The sequence below is a fragment of the Mobula hypostoma genome, chromosome 8 (genome assembly GCF_963921235.1).
Source record: "Mobula hypostoma chromosome 8, sMobHyp1.1, whole genome shotgun sequence".
Taxonomy (NCBI): domain Eukaryota; kingdom Metazoa; phylum Chordata; class Chondrichthyes; order Myliobatiformes; family Myliobatidae; genus Mobula; species Mobula hypostoma.
The window spans coordinates 110,578,046-110,595,255 of NC_086104.1; the positions used below are offsets into that span (position 1 = coordinate 110,578,046).

Below are 17,210 nucleotides of genomic sequence, written 5' to 3' on the forward strand. Positions count from 1 at the left end.
CCACGTTCCTGGCTTGCAAACTGTTTGGTTTATGGACGGTTCCTGGAAATGGAACCTGTTGTAGCCTACACAAGCACACTGTGTCAACCCACGCAAGGCAGCTGTAAAATATGCCTGAATGGTCCTGCTTGTGGGGAGAAAGTAAAGTGGGCCGGGTCAGATTGAGGAATACACAACTACATGATGTTAAAGGAAGATGTCTCGGTAGTGATTTTATTGATATGTGTGGAATATTAGTGGCCAAATCGTTAACTAGGCAGATGGAATACAGTGTAGGGAAGTGTACGGTCATGCACTTTGGTAGAAGGAATAAAAGCATTGACTGTTTTCCCAGCGTGGAGCAAAGTCAGAAATCAGAGGTGCAGAGGGACTTGGGAGTCCTTGTGCAAAAGGTTAACTTGCAGGTTGAGTCAGAGATAAAGAAGGCAAATGCAATGTTAGCATTTATTTCGCGAGGACTAGAATATAAACGTAAGGATGTAATGCTGAGGCATTGGAAGGCATTGGTCAGACCACACTTGGAATATGATGAGCAGTTTTGGGCCCCTTATCTAAGAAAAGATGTGCTGGCGTTGGAGAGGGGCCAGAGGAGGTTCGTGCGAATGATTGAGGGAATAAAAGGGTTAATATATGAGGAGCGTTTGATGGCTCTGGGCCTGTACTCACTGGAGCTTAGAAGAATACAGGAGAATCTCATTGAAATCTATCGAATATTGAAAGGCACAGAGTGGACGTGGAGTGCATACTTCTTTCAGGAGCGATAGACATGAAAGAAAAGGAGGTGGGGTAGCATTGCTGGTTAGAGAGGAGATTAACGCAATAGAAAGGAAGGACATTAGCCGGGAGGATGTGGAATTGATGTGGGTAGAGCTGCATAACACTAAGAGGCAGAAAATGCTGGTGGGAGTTGTGTACAGGCCACCTAACAGTAGTAGTGAGGTTGGGGATGGCATTAAACAGGAAATTAGAAATGCGTGCAATAAAGGAACAGCAGTTATAATGGGTGACTTCAATCTACATTTAGATTGGGTGAACCAAATTGGTAAGGGTGCTGAGGAAGAGGATTTCTTGGAATGTATGCAGGATGGTTTTCTGAACCAACATGTCGAGGAACCAACTAGAGAGCAGGCTATTCTGGACTGGGTATTGAGCAATGAGGAAGAGTTAGTTAGCAATCTTGTCGTGCGAGGCCCCTTGGTTAAGAGTGACCATAATACGGTGGAATTCTTCACTAAGATGGACAGTGATATAGTTAACTCAGAAACAAAGGTTCTGAACTTAAAGAAGAGTAACTTTGAAGGTATGAGACGTGAATTAGCTAAGATAGACTGGCAAATGATACTTAAAGGGTTGACGGTGGATATGCAATGGCAAGTATTTAAAGATCGCATGGATGAACTGCAACAATTGTTCATCCTAGTTTGGCAAAAGAATAAATCAAGGAAGGCAGTGCACCCGTGGCTGACAAGGGAAATTAGGGATAGTATCAATTCCAAAGAAGAAGCATACAAATTAGCCAGAAAAAGCAGCACACCTGAGGACTGGGAGAAATTCAGAGTCCAGCAGAGGAGGACAAAGGGCTTAATTAGGAAAGGGAAAAAAGGTTGAGAGAAAGCTGGCAGGGAACATAAAAACTGACTGTAAAAGCTTTTATAGATATGTGAAAAGAAAAAGATTGGTTAAGACAAATGTAGGTCCCCTACAGACAGAAACAGGTGAATTGATTATAGGGAGCAAGGACATGGCAGACCAATTGAATAATTACTTTGGTTCTGTCTTCACTAAGGAGGACATAAATAATCTTCCGGAAATAGTAGGGGACAGAGGGTCCAGTGAGATGGAGGAACTGAGGGAAATACATGTTAGTAGGGAAGTGGTGTTAGGTAAATTGAAGGGATTGAAGGCAGATAAATCCCCAGGGCCAGATGGTCTGCATCCCAGAGTGCTTAAGGAAGTAGCCCAAGAAATAGTGGATGCATTAGTGATAATTTTTCAAAACTCTTTAGATTCTGGGCTAGTTCCTGAGGATTGGAGGGTGGCTAATGTAACCCCGCTTTTTAAAAAAGGAGGGAGAGAGAAACCGGAGAATTATGGACCGGTAAGCCTGACAACGGTGGTGGGGAAAATGCTAGAGTCAGTTATCAAAGATGTGATAACAGCACATTTGGAAAGCGGTGAAATCATCGGACAAAGTCAGCATGGATTTGTGAAAGGAAAATCATGTCTGACGAATCTCAGAATTTTTTGAGGATGTAACTAGTAGAGTGGATAGGGGAGAACCAGTGGATGTGGTATTTTTGGATTTTCAAAAGGCTTTTGACAAGGTCCCACACAGGAGATTAGTGTGCAAACTTAAAGCACATGGTATTGGGGGTATGGTATTGATGTGTATAGAGAATTGGTTAGCAGACAGGAAGCAAAGAGTGGGAATAAACGGGACCTTTTCAGAATGGCAGGCAGTGACTAGTGGGGTACCGCAAGGCTCAGTGCTGGGACCCCAGTTGTTCACAACATATATTAATGACTTAGATGAGGGAATTAAATGCAGCATCTCCAAGTTTGCGGATGACACGAAGCTGGGCGGCAGTGTTAGCTGTGAGGAGGATGCAGGGTGACTTGGATAGCTTAGGTGAGTGGGCAAATTCATGGCAGATGCAATTTAATGTGGATAAATGTGAGGTTACCACTTTGGTGGCAAGAACAGGAAAACAGATTATTATCTGAATGAAAACAACAGGAATTCTGCAGATGCTGGAAATTCAAGCAACACACATCAAAGTTGCTGGTGAACGCAGCAGGCCAGGCAGCATCTGTAGGAAGAGGTGCAGTCGACGTTTCAGGCCGAGACCCTTCGTCAGGACTGACTGAAGGAAGAGTGAGTAAGGGATTTGAAAGTTGGAGGGGGAGGGGGAGATCCAAAATGATAGGAGAAGACAGGAGTGGGAGAGATAGAGCCAAGAGCCGGACAGGTGATGGGCAAAAGGGGATACGAGAGGATCATGGGACAGGAAGTCCGGGAAGAAAGACAAGGGGGGCAGGGGGGATGAACGTCGACTTCTCTAACTTCCGCTAAGGCCTCACCTCCCCCTCGTACCCCATCTGCTACTTATTTTTATGCACACATTCTTTCTCTCACTCTTTTTCTCCCTCTGTCCCTCTGAATATACCTCTTGCCCATCCTCTGGGTCCCCCCCCCCCCCTGCCCTTGTCTTTCTTCCCGGACCTCCTGTCCCAAGATCCTCTCGTATCTCCTTTTGCCTATCACCTGTCCAGCTCTTGGCTCCATCCCTCCCCCTCCTGTCTTCTCCTACCATTTTGGATCTCCCCCTCCCCCTCCAACTTTCAAATCCCTTACTCACTCTTCCTTCAGTTAGTCCTGACGAAGGGTCTCGGCCTGAAACGTCGACTGCACCTCTTCCTACAGATGCTGCCTGGCCTGCTGCATTCACCAGCAACTTTGATGTGTGTTGCTTTATTATCTGAATGGTGGAGGATTAGGAAAAGGGGAGGTGCAACGAGACTTGGATGTCATTATACACCAGTCATTGAAAGTGGGCATGCAGGTACAGCAGGTGATGAAAAAGGCGAATGGTATGCTGGCATTTAAAGCAAGAGGATCGAGTACAGGAGCAGGGAGGTATACTGCAGTTGTACAAGGCCTTGGTGAGACCACAGCTGGAGTATTGTGTGCAGTTTTGGTCCCCTAATCTGAGTAAAGACATCCTTGTGATAGAGAGGGTACAAAGAAGGTTCACCAGTCCTGGGATGACAGGACTTTCATATGATGAAAGACAGGATCGACTAGGCTTCTACTCTCTGGAATTTAGAAGATTGAGGGGAGATCTGATTGAAACGTATAAAATTCTAAAGGGATTGGACAGGCTAGATGCAGGAAGATTGTTCCCGATGTTGGGGAAGTCCAGAACGAGGGGTCACAGTTTGAGGATAAAGGGGAAGCCTTTTAGGACCGAGATGAGGAAAAACTGCTTCACACAGAGAGTGGTGAATCTGTGGAATTCTCTGCCACAGGAAACAGTTGAGGCCAGTTCATTGGCTATATTTAAGAGGGAGTTAGATATGGCCCTTGTGGCTAAAGGGATCAGGGGGTATGGAGAGAAGGCAGGTGTAGGGTTCTGAGTTGGATGATCATCCATGATCATACTGAATGGTGGTGCAGGCTCGAAGGGCCGAATGGCCTACTTCTGCACCTATTTTCTATGTTTCAGTGCAGGATTCTTGAGCCAGTGGGTGCAGCGTCAAAATAGAGGGGCATCCCTTTAGAACAGAGATGTGGAGAAACTTCAGCTGGGGGGGGGGAATCTGTGAAATTCATTGCCACAGAAGGTGGTGGAGGCCAATTCATAGGGTGTGCCTATGAGATTAGGGTGGAAGGACAAGGGCAAGATGCTATGTCTTCTGAGTTGGTGAGGAAGGACAGGCAGGGGACAGAACATAAATGTAGCCAGTTAGAGAGGTTGAAATGTGTCTATTTCAATGCTAGGAGTATTAGGAATAAAGGGGATGAACTTAGAGCATGGATCAGTACGTGGAACTACGATGTTGTGGCCATTACTGAAACTTGGCTGGAGGAAGGGCAGGATTGGCTGATGCAGGTACCGGGGTTTAGGTGTTTTAAAAGGAATAGGATGGGAGATAGAAAGGTGGGGGTGGGGGGGGAAGTAACATTACTGGTCAGGGATAGTATCACGGCTGTAGAAAGGGAGGATGCTGCAGAGAGAGTGTCCACTGAGTCAGTGTGGGTGGAAGTCAGAAATAGGAAGGGATCAATCACTGCACTGGGAGTAGTCTATAGGCCCCCAAATACCCCTCGGGACACCGAGGAGCAGAGGAGCAGGCAGATTTTAGAATGGTGCAGGAAATACAGGGTTGTAGTTATGGGTGATTTCAACTTCCCTTATTTTGAACTGGCACCTCCTGACTGCAAGGGGGATAGGTAGGGCTAAATTTGTCAGGTGTGTTCAAGAAGGCTTCCTGACACAGTATGTGGACTGGCCGATGAGAGGAGAGGCCATACTGGATCTAGTTCTGAGTAATGAACCTGGTCAGGTGGGGGAGCATTTTGGTCAGAGTGACCACAACTCCCTTAGCTTCAGCATAACTATGGAGAAGGATAAAAACAGACAAAATGGGAAAGTGCTTAACTGGGGAAGGGCTAACTATCAAGGGATGAGGCAGGAACTAGTGAGAGTAAATTGGAAACAGATGTTCAAGGGTGAAAGCACTGAAGTAATGTGGAGGAAGCTTAGGGACCACTTGTGCTGGGTTCAGGATAGGTTTGTCCCACTGAGACAAGGAAAAAATGGTAGGAATAGGGAAGCGTGGCTGATAAAACACGTGAGGCAACTCGTCAAGAGGAAGAAGGAAGCATATGTTAGATATAAGAAGCAGGAAGCAGGAGGGGCTCATGAGAAATATAGGATAGCCAGGAAGGAGCTTAAGAAAGGATTTAGGAGATCTCAAAGGGGGCATGAGAAGGCGTTGGCATGTAGGATTAAGGAGAACCCCAAGGCGTTCTATGCGTATGTAAAGAACAGAAGGATGACAAGAATAAAGGTGGGGCCACTAAAGGATACAGAAGGCAATATGTGCCTGGAGGCGGGGGAGGTTGGAGAAGTCCTAAATGAATACTTTGCTTCAGTATTCACAAGTGAAAAGGACCTTGATCAGGGTGAGGTTGAAATAGAACAGGCCTGTGTGCTGGACAATGTGATTAAGAAAGAAATATTGGATCTTCTTAAAAACATGAAGATTGATAAGTCCCCAGGGCCGGATGTGATATACCCCAGGTTGCTGTGGGAAGTGAGAGAAGAGATCGCTGGAGCAGTACCTATGATCTTTGAATCCTCTTTGGCTGCAGGGGAGGTGCCAGAGGATTGGAGAATGGCAAATGTAGTACCCTTGTTTAAAAAAGGTAATAGGGCGAATCCTGGGAACTATAGACCAGTGAGTCTTACGTTGGTGGTCTGCAAACTATTGGAAACGATTCTTAAGAATAGGATCTATGAGCACTTGGAGAAGTACAGTCTACTCAAGGATAGTCAACATGACTTTGTGAAGGGAAGGTCGTGCATCAGGAGCCTAATTAAGTTTTTTGATGAAGTAACAAAAGAAATTGATGAGGGTAGGGCGGTAGATGTGATCTACATAGATTTTAGCAAGGCAAATGACAAGGTCCCCCATGAGAGACTCATCCAGAAAGTCATGAGGCATGGGATCAGTGGAACCTTGGCTGTTTGGATAAAAAATTGGCTTAAAGGAAGAAAGCAGAGGGTAGTAGTGGAAGGAAAGTATTCTGCCTGGAGGTCGGTGACTAGTGGAGTGCCGCAAGGATCTGTCCTGAGACCCCTGCTCTTTGTGATTTTTATAAATGACCTGGATGAAGAGGCTGGGTGAGTAAGTTTGCGGACGACACGAAGATTGAAGGAGTTGTGGATGGAGCTGTAGATTATCGAAGGTTACAAGAGGATATAGACAGGATGCGGAGTTGGGCAGAAAAGTGGCAGGTAGAGTTCAATCCGGGTAAGTGTGATGTATTTTGGAAGGACAAACCAGAAGGCTGAGTACAGGGTTAATGGTCAGTTACTTAAGAGTGTGGATGAACAGAGGGACCTTGAGGTTCAAATCCATACATCCCTCAGGGTCGCTGCACAGGTTGATAGGATAGTTAAGAAGGCCTGTGGGATGCGAGGCTTCATTAATAGGGGGATTGAGTTCAAGAGTAGAGAGGTCATGTTGCAACTCTACAAATCTTTGGTGAGACCACACTTAGAGTATTGTGTTCATTTCTGGTCACCTCACTATAGGAAGGATGTGGAAGCTATGGAGAGGGTGCAGAGGAGATTTACCAGGATGTTGCCTGGATTGGAAAACAAGTCTTATGAGGCAAGGTTAGCAGAGCTGGGACTTTCTCTTTGGATGAGAGGGGACTTGATAGAGGTCTACAAGGTTTTGAGAGGCTTAGATAGGGTGGATAGCCAGTACCTGTTCCCCAGGGCATGAATAGCAAACACCAGAGGGCACATGTACAAAGTTAAGGGAGGGAAGTTTCGGGGAGACATCAGGGGTAAGTTTTTTTACACAGAGGGTTGTGGGTGCCTGGAATGACTTGCCAGGGTGGTGGTGGAGGCTAAAACATTAGGGGTATTGAAGAGCCTCTTGGACAGGCACATGGATGAAAGAAAAATAGAGGGTTACGGGGTAGTGTAGGTTTAGTATGTTTTTTTAAAGAAATATATGGATTGGCACAGTATCGAGGGCCGAAGGGCCTGTACTGTGCTGTAGTATTCTAGTGTCTAATATGTTTAAAGTGGAGATTGGTAAGTTCTTCAGTAAGAAGAATGTCTAACGTTAACAGAGAAGGAAGGGAAATGGGGTTGAGGGAGGCAACATTTTAGCCATGATAAAATATTAGAGCACACTTGATGGGCTGAATGGCTTAATTTGGCTCCTATGTCTTTATGGCCTCATAACTACAAGGTTCTATATAGAGCAATTAGATTTTAAAGCTTATAATCATTTGTATGTCTTGCAGAGATTGCACCTGCAAAACAGATTTCACTGCATATACAGCGATAATAACCCTGATTCTGATTCCCTTTCAGGGACAGCAATGGAAACTCCTATGACCTCTCTTCCCTATCACAGTCCCACGCGAACTGGGAAATAGATCAGCAAGCAAATGTCGAACAGAAGTACTATATCAATGTCTGCAAGTCGTTGGTTCCACAAAATGGTGCGTGCGCAGGAGGATGAGCTTTGGTGGGCTAATGCCAAACAATTATTTGATATTTTTTTGGAATAGTGGGGTTAAACAGGTCTTTCAGCTCATGGTGGCTGAGCCAGCCCTGATGCTGATGTAAGCTCGCCCCATCTGCCTGTATGTGGTGTCTGCCAAATACCTGTCTGTCCAAATGCCGCTTAGATGTTGTGATTATATCTGTTTCAAAAGAATCTCTGGTCTGTTCTTGGCACCTACCATTGTCTTTATTTTAAAAAGCCTCCTAAATCTTGTTCTTTCTCCTTCTTGCCCTGTAACTAGGTTTTATTGCATATTGTACTATACTGCTGCCACAAAATAACAATTTTGATGACATGCTAGTGATGTTCAACGTGATTCTGATTCGTGCTCTCTAATATTTGACATTTCCACCCTGGGAAGGAGAATCTAACACCTAACCTATCCCTGTCTATTGAGGAATGTGTGGGTGGGGGCAATGGTCTTGTGGAATTAGGACTGTTCTGTTCTGAACTGTATTGTTCTATGATATCTAGTAAGCAATCCTCCTTATCCATAAAGTTTATGCCTTGGATTAGTTTCAGGTCACATTCCATGTGTAGTTTGTGCATTAACTGTAATGGAAAAAATTGAAAAGGTGTATGTAGACACGCTTCTGTTGTATATAGACACTGGTTTTGCCTTCATTCAAATGTTGTCCCATGAATTCCCCAAGGCATTCCCACTTTGAAGAAATTCCACCCCCCCTCCCCCACACCCATGTCATGCATGGTCTCGTCCTACAACAGCAACAAAACCACAAGCTGTTTGTCACCGCGGATGCTGCCTAACCTGCCGGGTTCTTCCAGCATTTTGTCGGGGCTGGTTTATGGAATGATTTTGAAGTTTGCGGATTGATTCCCAGAGGTTGTTTAAACCAGTTTCTCTCTGTCTGCAGGCAGCTGGGAATGTCCCTTCCGAGCGGGAGTCTGCCTGAAGGACGGCAGCAAGTACACCAGTTTGGGAGAGGTGGTTGCTGGGCCCCGGTGGGAGGATTCTGGAGTGCTCACCCTGCAGTACGAGAATGGAGACCTATGTCCTGATGGAATTCGCAATAAAACAGCCACCATACGCTTCAAATGTGATGAAAATGCTATCGTAAGTCTGCATTTTAATAAAACATGGAAAAACTACAGCACAGTACAGGCCCTTCGGCCCATGATGTGCTGACCTTTTAACCTTTAATCTAACCCTACATAGCCTCCATTTTTCTGTCATCCATGTGCCTATCCAAGAGTTTCTTAAATACCCCTAATGTATCTGCCTCTACCACCACCCCTACAGGGTGTTCCACCCACTCACCACTGTTTTTTTAAAAACCTGACTTATTATCCTCCCTATAATCATTAGTCTGTAATTTCATCAGATAGGAATCTGCCTAATGCGGTGTACACCTCGCAGTCAGTGAGATACTGGCCAGCTTCAACATAGAGCAGAGAATGTTACAGCACAGTACAGGCCCTCTGGCCCACGATGTTGGGCCTATCTTTTAACCCACTCTAAGATCAATCTAACCCTTCCCTCCATTTCCCTACATTGCCCTCCATTTTCCTTTCATTCACGTGCCTTTTGGAACTTAAGTTTTTGGGAGTAAAGTTATTTTTTGTAATTAAATAGGAATTAAGTTCAATCAAATCGTTGTGGGGAAACTCTCTGGTATTAGGAAACTTTCTTCCTGTAGTTCTGTTTGGTCTAGTTTTCTTGCTATCTGAAACCATGCTTTAGTAGTAATTTCTGGATGTGTCATGCACCAACCAGGAGGGTAAGAATAGGATAATTTGACAGATAAATGCTTGGCTGAGGAACTGGTGCAGGGGGCAGGCTGCAGATTTCTGGATCATTGGGGTCTCTTCAGGGGAAGGTATGACCACTACAAAAGGGATTGGTTGCACCTGGATCCGAGGTGAACCAATATCCTTGTGGGCAGGTTTGCTGCAGCTGTTGGAGGGTTTAAATGAATTTGGCAGTGGAGTGGGAACCAGAATGATAGGGATGAGGGTGGGGCAGTTGATGCACAGTGAGACTGTCAGGAAGGACAGGCAGATGATAGGCACATTTGCAGTCACTGGGATGAGTTGCAGTGTAACATAGGGACAAAATCAAAAAGGATGATGAGTACAGGACTGCAGGTTTTATATTTGAATGCATGCAGTATACAGAATGAGGTAGATTATCTTGTATTGCAGTTAGAGATTGGCAGGATGACTTTGTGGGCATCACTGAGTAGTGGCTGAAAGAAAATCATAGTTGGGAGTTTAACATCCAAGGATATATTGTATTGAAAGAACAGGCAGGGAGGCAGAGGGGATGAGGTGGCTCGATTGGTTTAAAAAAAAAAATGAAAGCAAATCCTGAGAAAGAGGTGACATAGGATCAGAAGATGTAAAATTCTTGTGGGTAGAATTAAGAAACTCCAAAGGTGAAAACTTTCCGATAGGAATTATACAGGATTCTGAACAGTAGCCAGGATGTGGGCTACAAATTACAACAGGAGATAGAAAAGGAATATCAAAAGGGCAATGTTACGATAATAATGGGCGATTTCAATATGCTGGTAGCTTGGGAAAATCAGGTTGGTGCTGGATCCCAAGAGAGAATTTGTAGAATGCCTTTGAAATAACTTTTTAGAGCAGCTTGTGATTGAGCCCACTACTGGAAAGGCAATTCTGGATTGGGTGTTGTGTAATGAACTGTATTTGATTAGGGAGCTTTAAGGTAAAGGAACCCTTTGGAGGCAGTGATCATATTATGATAGAATTTACCCTGCAAATTGAGAGGGAGAAGCTAAAGTCAGATGTATTGGTATTACAGTGGAGTAAAAGGAACTACAGAGGCATGAGAGAGGAGCTGGCCAAAGCTGATTGGAAGGTGACAATAGCAGAGATGATGGCAGCAATGGCTGGAGTTTCTGGGAGAACTTGGAAATTGCAGGACAAATGCTTCCCAAAGAAGATGAAGTATTCTCAAGGCAGGTGATATAACCATGGGATGACAAGGGAAGTCAAAAACAATATGAAAGCAAAAGAGAGGGCATATAATACAGCAAAAATTAGTGAAAGTTAGAGGATGGGAGCTTTTAAATACCAACAGAAGGCAGCTTAAAAAAACTGTAAGGAGAGAAAAGATGAAATATAACGGTAAACTCGCCAATAATATCAAATAATACCTAAAGACTTTTCAGATATGTGAAGAAAAAGAAGGGTGAGAGTAAATATCAGACCACTGGAAAATGCTGGAAACGTAGTAATGGCAGATGAACTAAATAAGTATCTTGTATCCGTCATCACCATGGAGGACATTTAGCTGTATGCCAGAAGTTCAAGTGTCTGGTGGCAGAAATGAGTGTCGTTGCTGTTACTAAGGAGAAGGTGCTTAAGAAGCTGAAAGGTCTAAAAGTGGATAAGTAACCTGGACCAGATGGACAACACCCCAGGGTTCTAAGCGAAGTGGCTGAAGAGATTGTGGAGGTATTAGTAGTGATCTTTCAAGAACCACTAGATTCTGGCATGGTCCTGGAGGACTGGAAAATTGCAAATGTCACTCCACTGTTCAAGATGGGAGGGAGACAGAAGAAAGGAAATTGTAGGCCCGTTTGCCTGACTTCAATAGTGGATGTTGGAGTCTATTGTTAAGGATGAGGTCTCAGGGTACCTGGAGGCACAAAGTCAGCATGGTTTCCTCAAGTGAAAATCTTGCCTGACAGGTCTGTTGGAATTCTTGGAGGAAATAACAGGCAGGATAGACAAAGGGTATTATTTACTTGGATTTTCAGAAGGTCTTTGACAAGGTGCTTTGACATGGGTCTGGTTAACAAGATAAGAGCCTATGGTATTGCAGGAAAGATGCAGCATGGAGGCAAAGAATAGGAATAAAGAAAGCCTGTTTCGATTGGCAGCCTGTGACTAGTGGTGTTCCACAGGGATCTGTGTTGGATTTACTCTTTTTATGTTATACGTCAATCATTCGGATGATGGAATTGATGCTTTTGTGGCTAAGTTTGTGGATGATACGAAGACAGGTGGAAGGGCTGGTAGTGTTGAGGAAGTAGGGAGTCTGCAGAAGGACTTGGACAGATTAGGAGAATGGCAAAGATGTGGCAGATGGAATATAGTGTAGGGAAGTGCACGGTCATGCACTTTGACAGGAGGAATAAAGGCATGGACTATTTTCTAAGTGGGCAGAAAAATTTAAAAATCTGAGGTGCAAAGGGACTTGGGAGTCCTCGTGCAGGATTCCCTAAAGGTTAACTCTCAGGTTGATTTGCTGGTGAAGATGACAAATGCGATGTTGGCATTCATTTCAAGGAGATGAGAATATAAAAGCATTGATGTAATGTTGAGGCTTTATGAGGCACTGGTGAGGTCTCACTTGAAATATAGTGAATATATGTAAGAAAGGATGTGCTGACATTGGAGAGGGTTCAGAAGAATGATTCTAGGAATGAAAGGGTTATCGAGTGGAGCGTTTAATGGCTGTGGACCTGTACTGGCTGAAACTTAGAAGAATGAGGTGGTGGGGAGAGGGGGATCTCATTGAAATCCATCAAATGTTGAAAAGCCTAAAAGTGGATGTGGAGATGTTTTCGGTAGTTGGAGGGTCTAGGACCGGAGGACACTCCATTTACAACAGAGATGACGAATTTCTTTAGCCAGAGGCTGGTGAACCTGTGGAATTTATTGCCACAGGCAGTTGTGGAAGCCAGGTCATTGTGGTGGAGGTTGATGGGTTCTTGATTAGACAGGATGTGGAAGGTTTCAGGGAGGAGGCATGAGAATGGGGTTGAGAGGGAACATTGATCAGCCATGAAGAAATGGCATGCAGACTTGATGGGCTACATGGCCTAATTCTGCTCTTTTCTCTTCTGGTCTATGGTAAATCTTGATCACAACGCTGTCGTTGCCTTGACTGAGTTTATTAATGTCCGGAGTCAGGGCACAGTGATACAACATTCGGTGTCCTGCTCATTGGCCTGGATTATTGACAGTGTAGAAAAGAACTGACTTGTCATCGCAACAGAAACCCAGTGATTGAAGGAAGTGAAATGAGCTACTGCCAATTTGTAGGAATGTCAGCTGTTTAATTGCTTAGAGTTTAAAATAATTCTGGCTATGGGTGATGCTGAGAAATAATTCTTATCACCCAGACCTGTTGTCGTACATTGATGTCGGACTGTCTACCCAGTGGAAGTAATCCAGCTAGTGAGAAGTCTGTCATGTCAAACACTGAGCTGACGTATTCCCTGTGTTGTGGCAGACGGAAGCTGTGAAAGTGATTTTGATGAGTTATTGCTGTCCATTCTTCAGACATTTCCATCCGCTGGCAGCAGGTGGCGCTCTTTCTATGCTGATCATGGACACCTGTCACCAAAGTAATTCTTCGATCTGACTACAGAACTTGCAGTCTGGTTGAATGCAAGTTGATGTTTTTGGGCCACTTTAGTCTATTTGGATTTTTTATTAATCTATCGTGGGTCAGTGTAACCTTGAACTTTCACTTAGTAAGGAACTTAAAGGCAGCACCATATCAGTAAGCATACTGCTATTACAGCACCGGCTGTAAGATCATTGTTCGATTCCCACTGCTGTCTGTAAGGAGTTTGTCCATGAGTCTCCTCCAGGTGCTCCGGTTTCCTTCCACTTTCTGGAGATTTCAATTAGGCTTAGTGAGTTGTGGGCATACTATGTTGGAACCAGTAGTGCAGCAACACCAGTAGGGTACCCAGTTCAAAGGTTCAAAGGTCGAATTTAATGTCAGGGAAATGTATACAATATACATCCTGAAATGCTCGCTCTTTGCAAACATCCACGAAAACAGAAGTGCCCCAAAGTATGAACGACAGATAAAATGAGAACCCAAAGTCCCCACCCCCAGCTCCCCTCCCTCCCACGCATAGGTGGCAGTGAGCAATGATCCCCTGTCACCCCACCAGCAAAAAAAATGCATGGGTACATCACCAAGCCCAAGCATGTGCTAAGCAATAGCAAAGACACAGACCAAAGTTACCCCAGAGGCTTCGCATTCCATCCGACATTTGACAAACCACAGGTTCTCTCTCTCTCTGGCAAGGGAGAGGGAGGTGTCCCCCAATTCACAGCGAGTGGGAGACATAACTACAAACCGCTGGTTTACGATGTTGAAAGTCTGTTTTGTCGCTTTTTCTGAGCTCTGTGTCTGAATGGCAAGAACAGCATTTACAGAAATGAGAAACATCCTAACGAACAAGAAAATAGCAATTGACATCTGCCCTGGAGCTCTCAGCTGCTACGTTCTTCCTATATTGATGTATGGCTGCGAGTCATGGACCATCACAAATGCAATGGAAAAAAGAATCAATACAGCGGAGATGTGGTTCCTCAGAAGAATGCTGTGCAAATCATATACGGACAGGATAACCAACGAAGAAGTTATAGAGAGAACGAAAACAAAACATACATTACTTAAGAAAATCAGAAAACAGCAATTAAAATTCTTTGGACACATCATGCAAAGAGAAACATTAGAACATTTAGTTACAACTGGAAAGCTGGAAGGAAAAAGAAGCAGAGGCAGATAGAGAATGAAAATGATAGATGGAATAACATCATGGTTAGAAACTGGGGAGGCAACAACTACAATTCGGAGGGTTAGGGACCATGATGGATGGAGAGACATGATCGCCCATGCCGAACGGCAAGGCACTTGAATGAATGAATGTGTCTGAAGATCGCAAAGACTTTGGGTGTTCGGGCCCACAGCAAAAGATTTTCTGGCCTCCCCGACGACACACGAGTCTTCTACCATGACACCAACCCTCGATCCACCCGTCTCCAGAGCCCTGAGTTCTTAGGCTTCCCAACATGATTGAGACTCTCAGGCCAACCTATTGGCACGTCGAATAACAGCCAGTGGTGAAACCCCGAGAATGGGTCCCAATCCCGTGAAGAACCGAAGCCTGCGTGTAAACTCCAGGTCAGGGTCTTCAGAAGAACCCTGAAAGGGAAAAATAAAGATATCAAAAGTAGAAATAGAGCTGCTTCCGAAGATGCAAGCAAAGGACTCGCCATTAGGCACCATCATCACTCCTAAGCTCCGCCTATACAATCCTTGCTGATTTAATTTTACACAAACAACACATTTTGCTGTATGTTTCAATGTGCATGTGACAAATAGAGCTAAATTTAATCTTTAATGGAGAAATTTAAGAGAATTTACAGGCACATTCTCCTGTTCAGTATTTAAAACCTTGCTGCTAATTTCAGATTGGTTTTATAATCCCCTTCTTTTAATTTAAAGCCTTCACCAGATATAATGTGTTCAACTAAAAGGCAATGAACTTGGAGTCCAGTATTACATGTCTGTCTGTGGTATGACATTACACAGATCAGAACTGAGCCTGCACTCTACACACACTCACAGTTAGTAAAAGCACTTTCCTGATGCAATCCTGACAGCAGGCAAGCATGAACATTGTCCAAAGCAAAATAAAACCTGCTGGAAGAACTCAGCATCGGTAAAGGGTTGGCTAAAATTTCTGACCAAGACCCTACACCAGGCTTGAGAGTGTAGAGAAAGCAGCCGGTCTATAATGCTGGTGCTTCCCTGGCTCCCAATTTCTCTTTAAATTCCTTACACTTTTTGCAAATCAAAAGTGTTTCCATGGGCATATGCATGGTTCCTAGCCTCTCTTTATAATTTATATTGGCTGTGGAGCACTCTTTGATCTAAAGCTACTTTGGTACACCGCCTGATTCTTCCCTCGCTGGTGTGTCTCTGTGGTCGGTATTGTCAGTTGTATATTATGGGTTGGATCTGATACAGAAGAGCACAATTGTAACTTTATATTTGATATTGAATTTGTTTAGCTGAATTCTTATCCAGCATAAATGCAAGGCAGGTACTACAACCTGGTATGGGCTTACTTCAAATGTAATTGGCTTTTGAACATAGAACACAGAAATCTACAGCACATTACAAGCCCTTTAGCCCACAATGTTATGCCAACCATGTAACCTCTTCTAGAAACTGCCTAGAATTTCCCTACCACAGAGCCCTCTATGTTTTTCTAATTTCCATGTACCTATCTTAAGAGTCTTAAAAGACCCTATTGTATCTGTCTCTACCATCATTGCTGGCAATGCATTCCACTCACCCACCACTTTCTGTGTGGAAAAACTTGCCACTGACATCTCCTCTGTACCTCCTTCCTTAAAACTATGCCCTCTCATGTTAGCCATTTAAGCCCTGGGAAAAGCCTCTGGCTGTCCACACGATCAATACCGCTCATCATCTGATACACCTCTATCAGGTCACCTGTCATCCTCTGTCGCTCCAAGGAGAAAAGACCAAGTTTCCTCAATTTATCCTCATAAGGCATGCTCTACAATCCAGGAACATCCTTGTAAATATCCTCTGCAACACTCTCTATAGTATCCACATCCTTTCTGGAGTGAGGTGAGCAGAACTGAACACAGTAGGGTCTAACCAAAGTCTTGTATAACTGTAACATTACCTCATGGCTCTTAAACTCAAATTCATTCTCCTTAATGTTTGGAAGCTTGTATTGGAGAGGATGCCATCTTGTCAGCTCTTTTGACCAATTTTTGTGCAAAATTTTAGTCATGAAATACTTAAATTTTGAAAATGCTTTTTTTTTGTAGAACACAAAGCCGTATTTGATCACTGCCATTCTAGATTGCAAGTATACATTTTTGTGGTTTACTGCAGTAGCCTGTCCGGTGACCAAGAACGTACACAATCAGTGCATGGTGACTAACCCTGTTACAGGTCAGTGTGCATTTTGCAGTCCCTTCACAAATGCCCAGTCAGAGGCTGAAGCAGTTGTTATGATATCTGTCTGAATCTTAAAGCAGGAAGTCACTTTTCCAGTTTCAGTCCTCCAGAGCTATGTCAATTCTTTACAGCATATTCGCTATTCCAAGTTTAGTCTATATTTGTAATGCTGACACTTCGCTTTGTTTACGACTAAAATTATTTCGAGAGTAATTTCTAGCTTCAAAATGTTTTGTGTAGAAATTTGTAAATGTGATTTTTAAAAAAATGTCATTGTTTATAATTTCTATTTATCTAATGATTCATACATGAGTTAATTTGGCTAAATTATGTTCTGGAGTATTTTTCTCCTTATTGTCTTTTTATGCACCCAGGGCATCTGTTTGACCTAAACTCACTGCGAACCAGTCAGGGTTATATTGTATATGACCCTAAAAGTACAGGCAGATTCATTCATCTTAATGTTTGTGATCATGTGGCGGGCACTGGATGTTCGGGTGATAATGTTGGTATGTATTGAAAAGATTGCTAACTTTGGTTAGTCTTCTGCATCGTTGTGGTTTTGGAGTGAAACTGCACTGTTCTCTCCTGGAGACAGGGCTATACTTTATCAAACTTTTATCACGGCTGTATTGTATGTGGGATT

The 17,210-nt window shown here is 43.9% G+C and overlaps 1 protein-coding gene across 1 annotated transcript in view; it reads left to right on the plus strand.

The window, feature by feature from the left end:
• igf2r (insulin-like growth factor 2 receptor) overlaps positions 1-17,210 on the plus strand; it is a 223,644-nt gene that overhangs the window by 150,742 nt on the left and 55,692 nt on the right. Inside the window, exons 30-33 of the mRNA XM_063056606.1 lie at positions 7,623-7,753; positions 8,694-8,893; positions 16,432-16,558; positions 16,939-17,073. Of these exons, the coding sequence (XP_062912676.1) occupies positions 7,623-7,753; positions 8,694-8,893; positions 16,432-16,558; positions 16,939-17,073 (593 nt within the window). The remainder of the gene's footprint in view (positions 1-7,622; positions 7,754-8,693; positions 8,894-16,431; positions 16,559-16,938; positions 17,074-17,210) is intronic.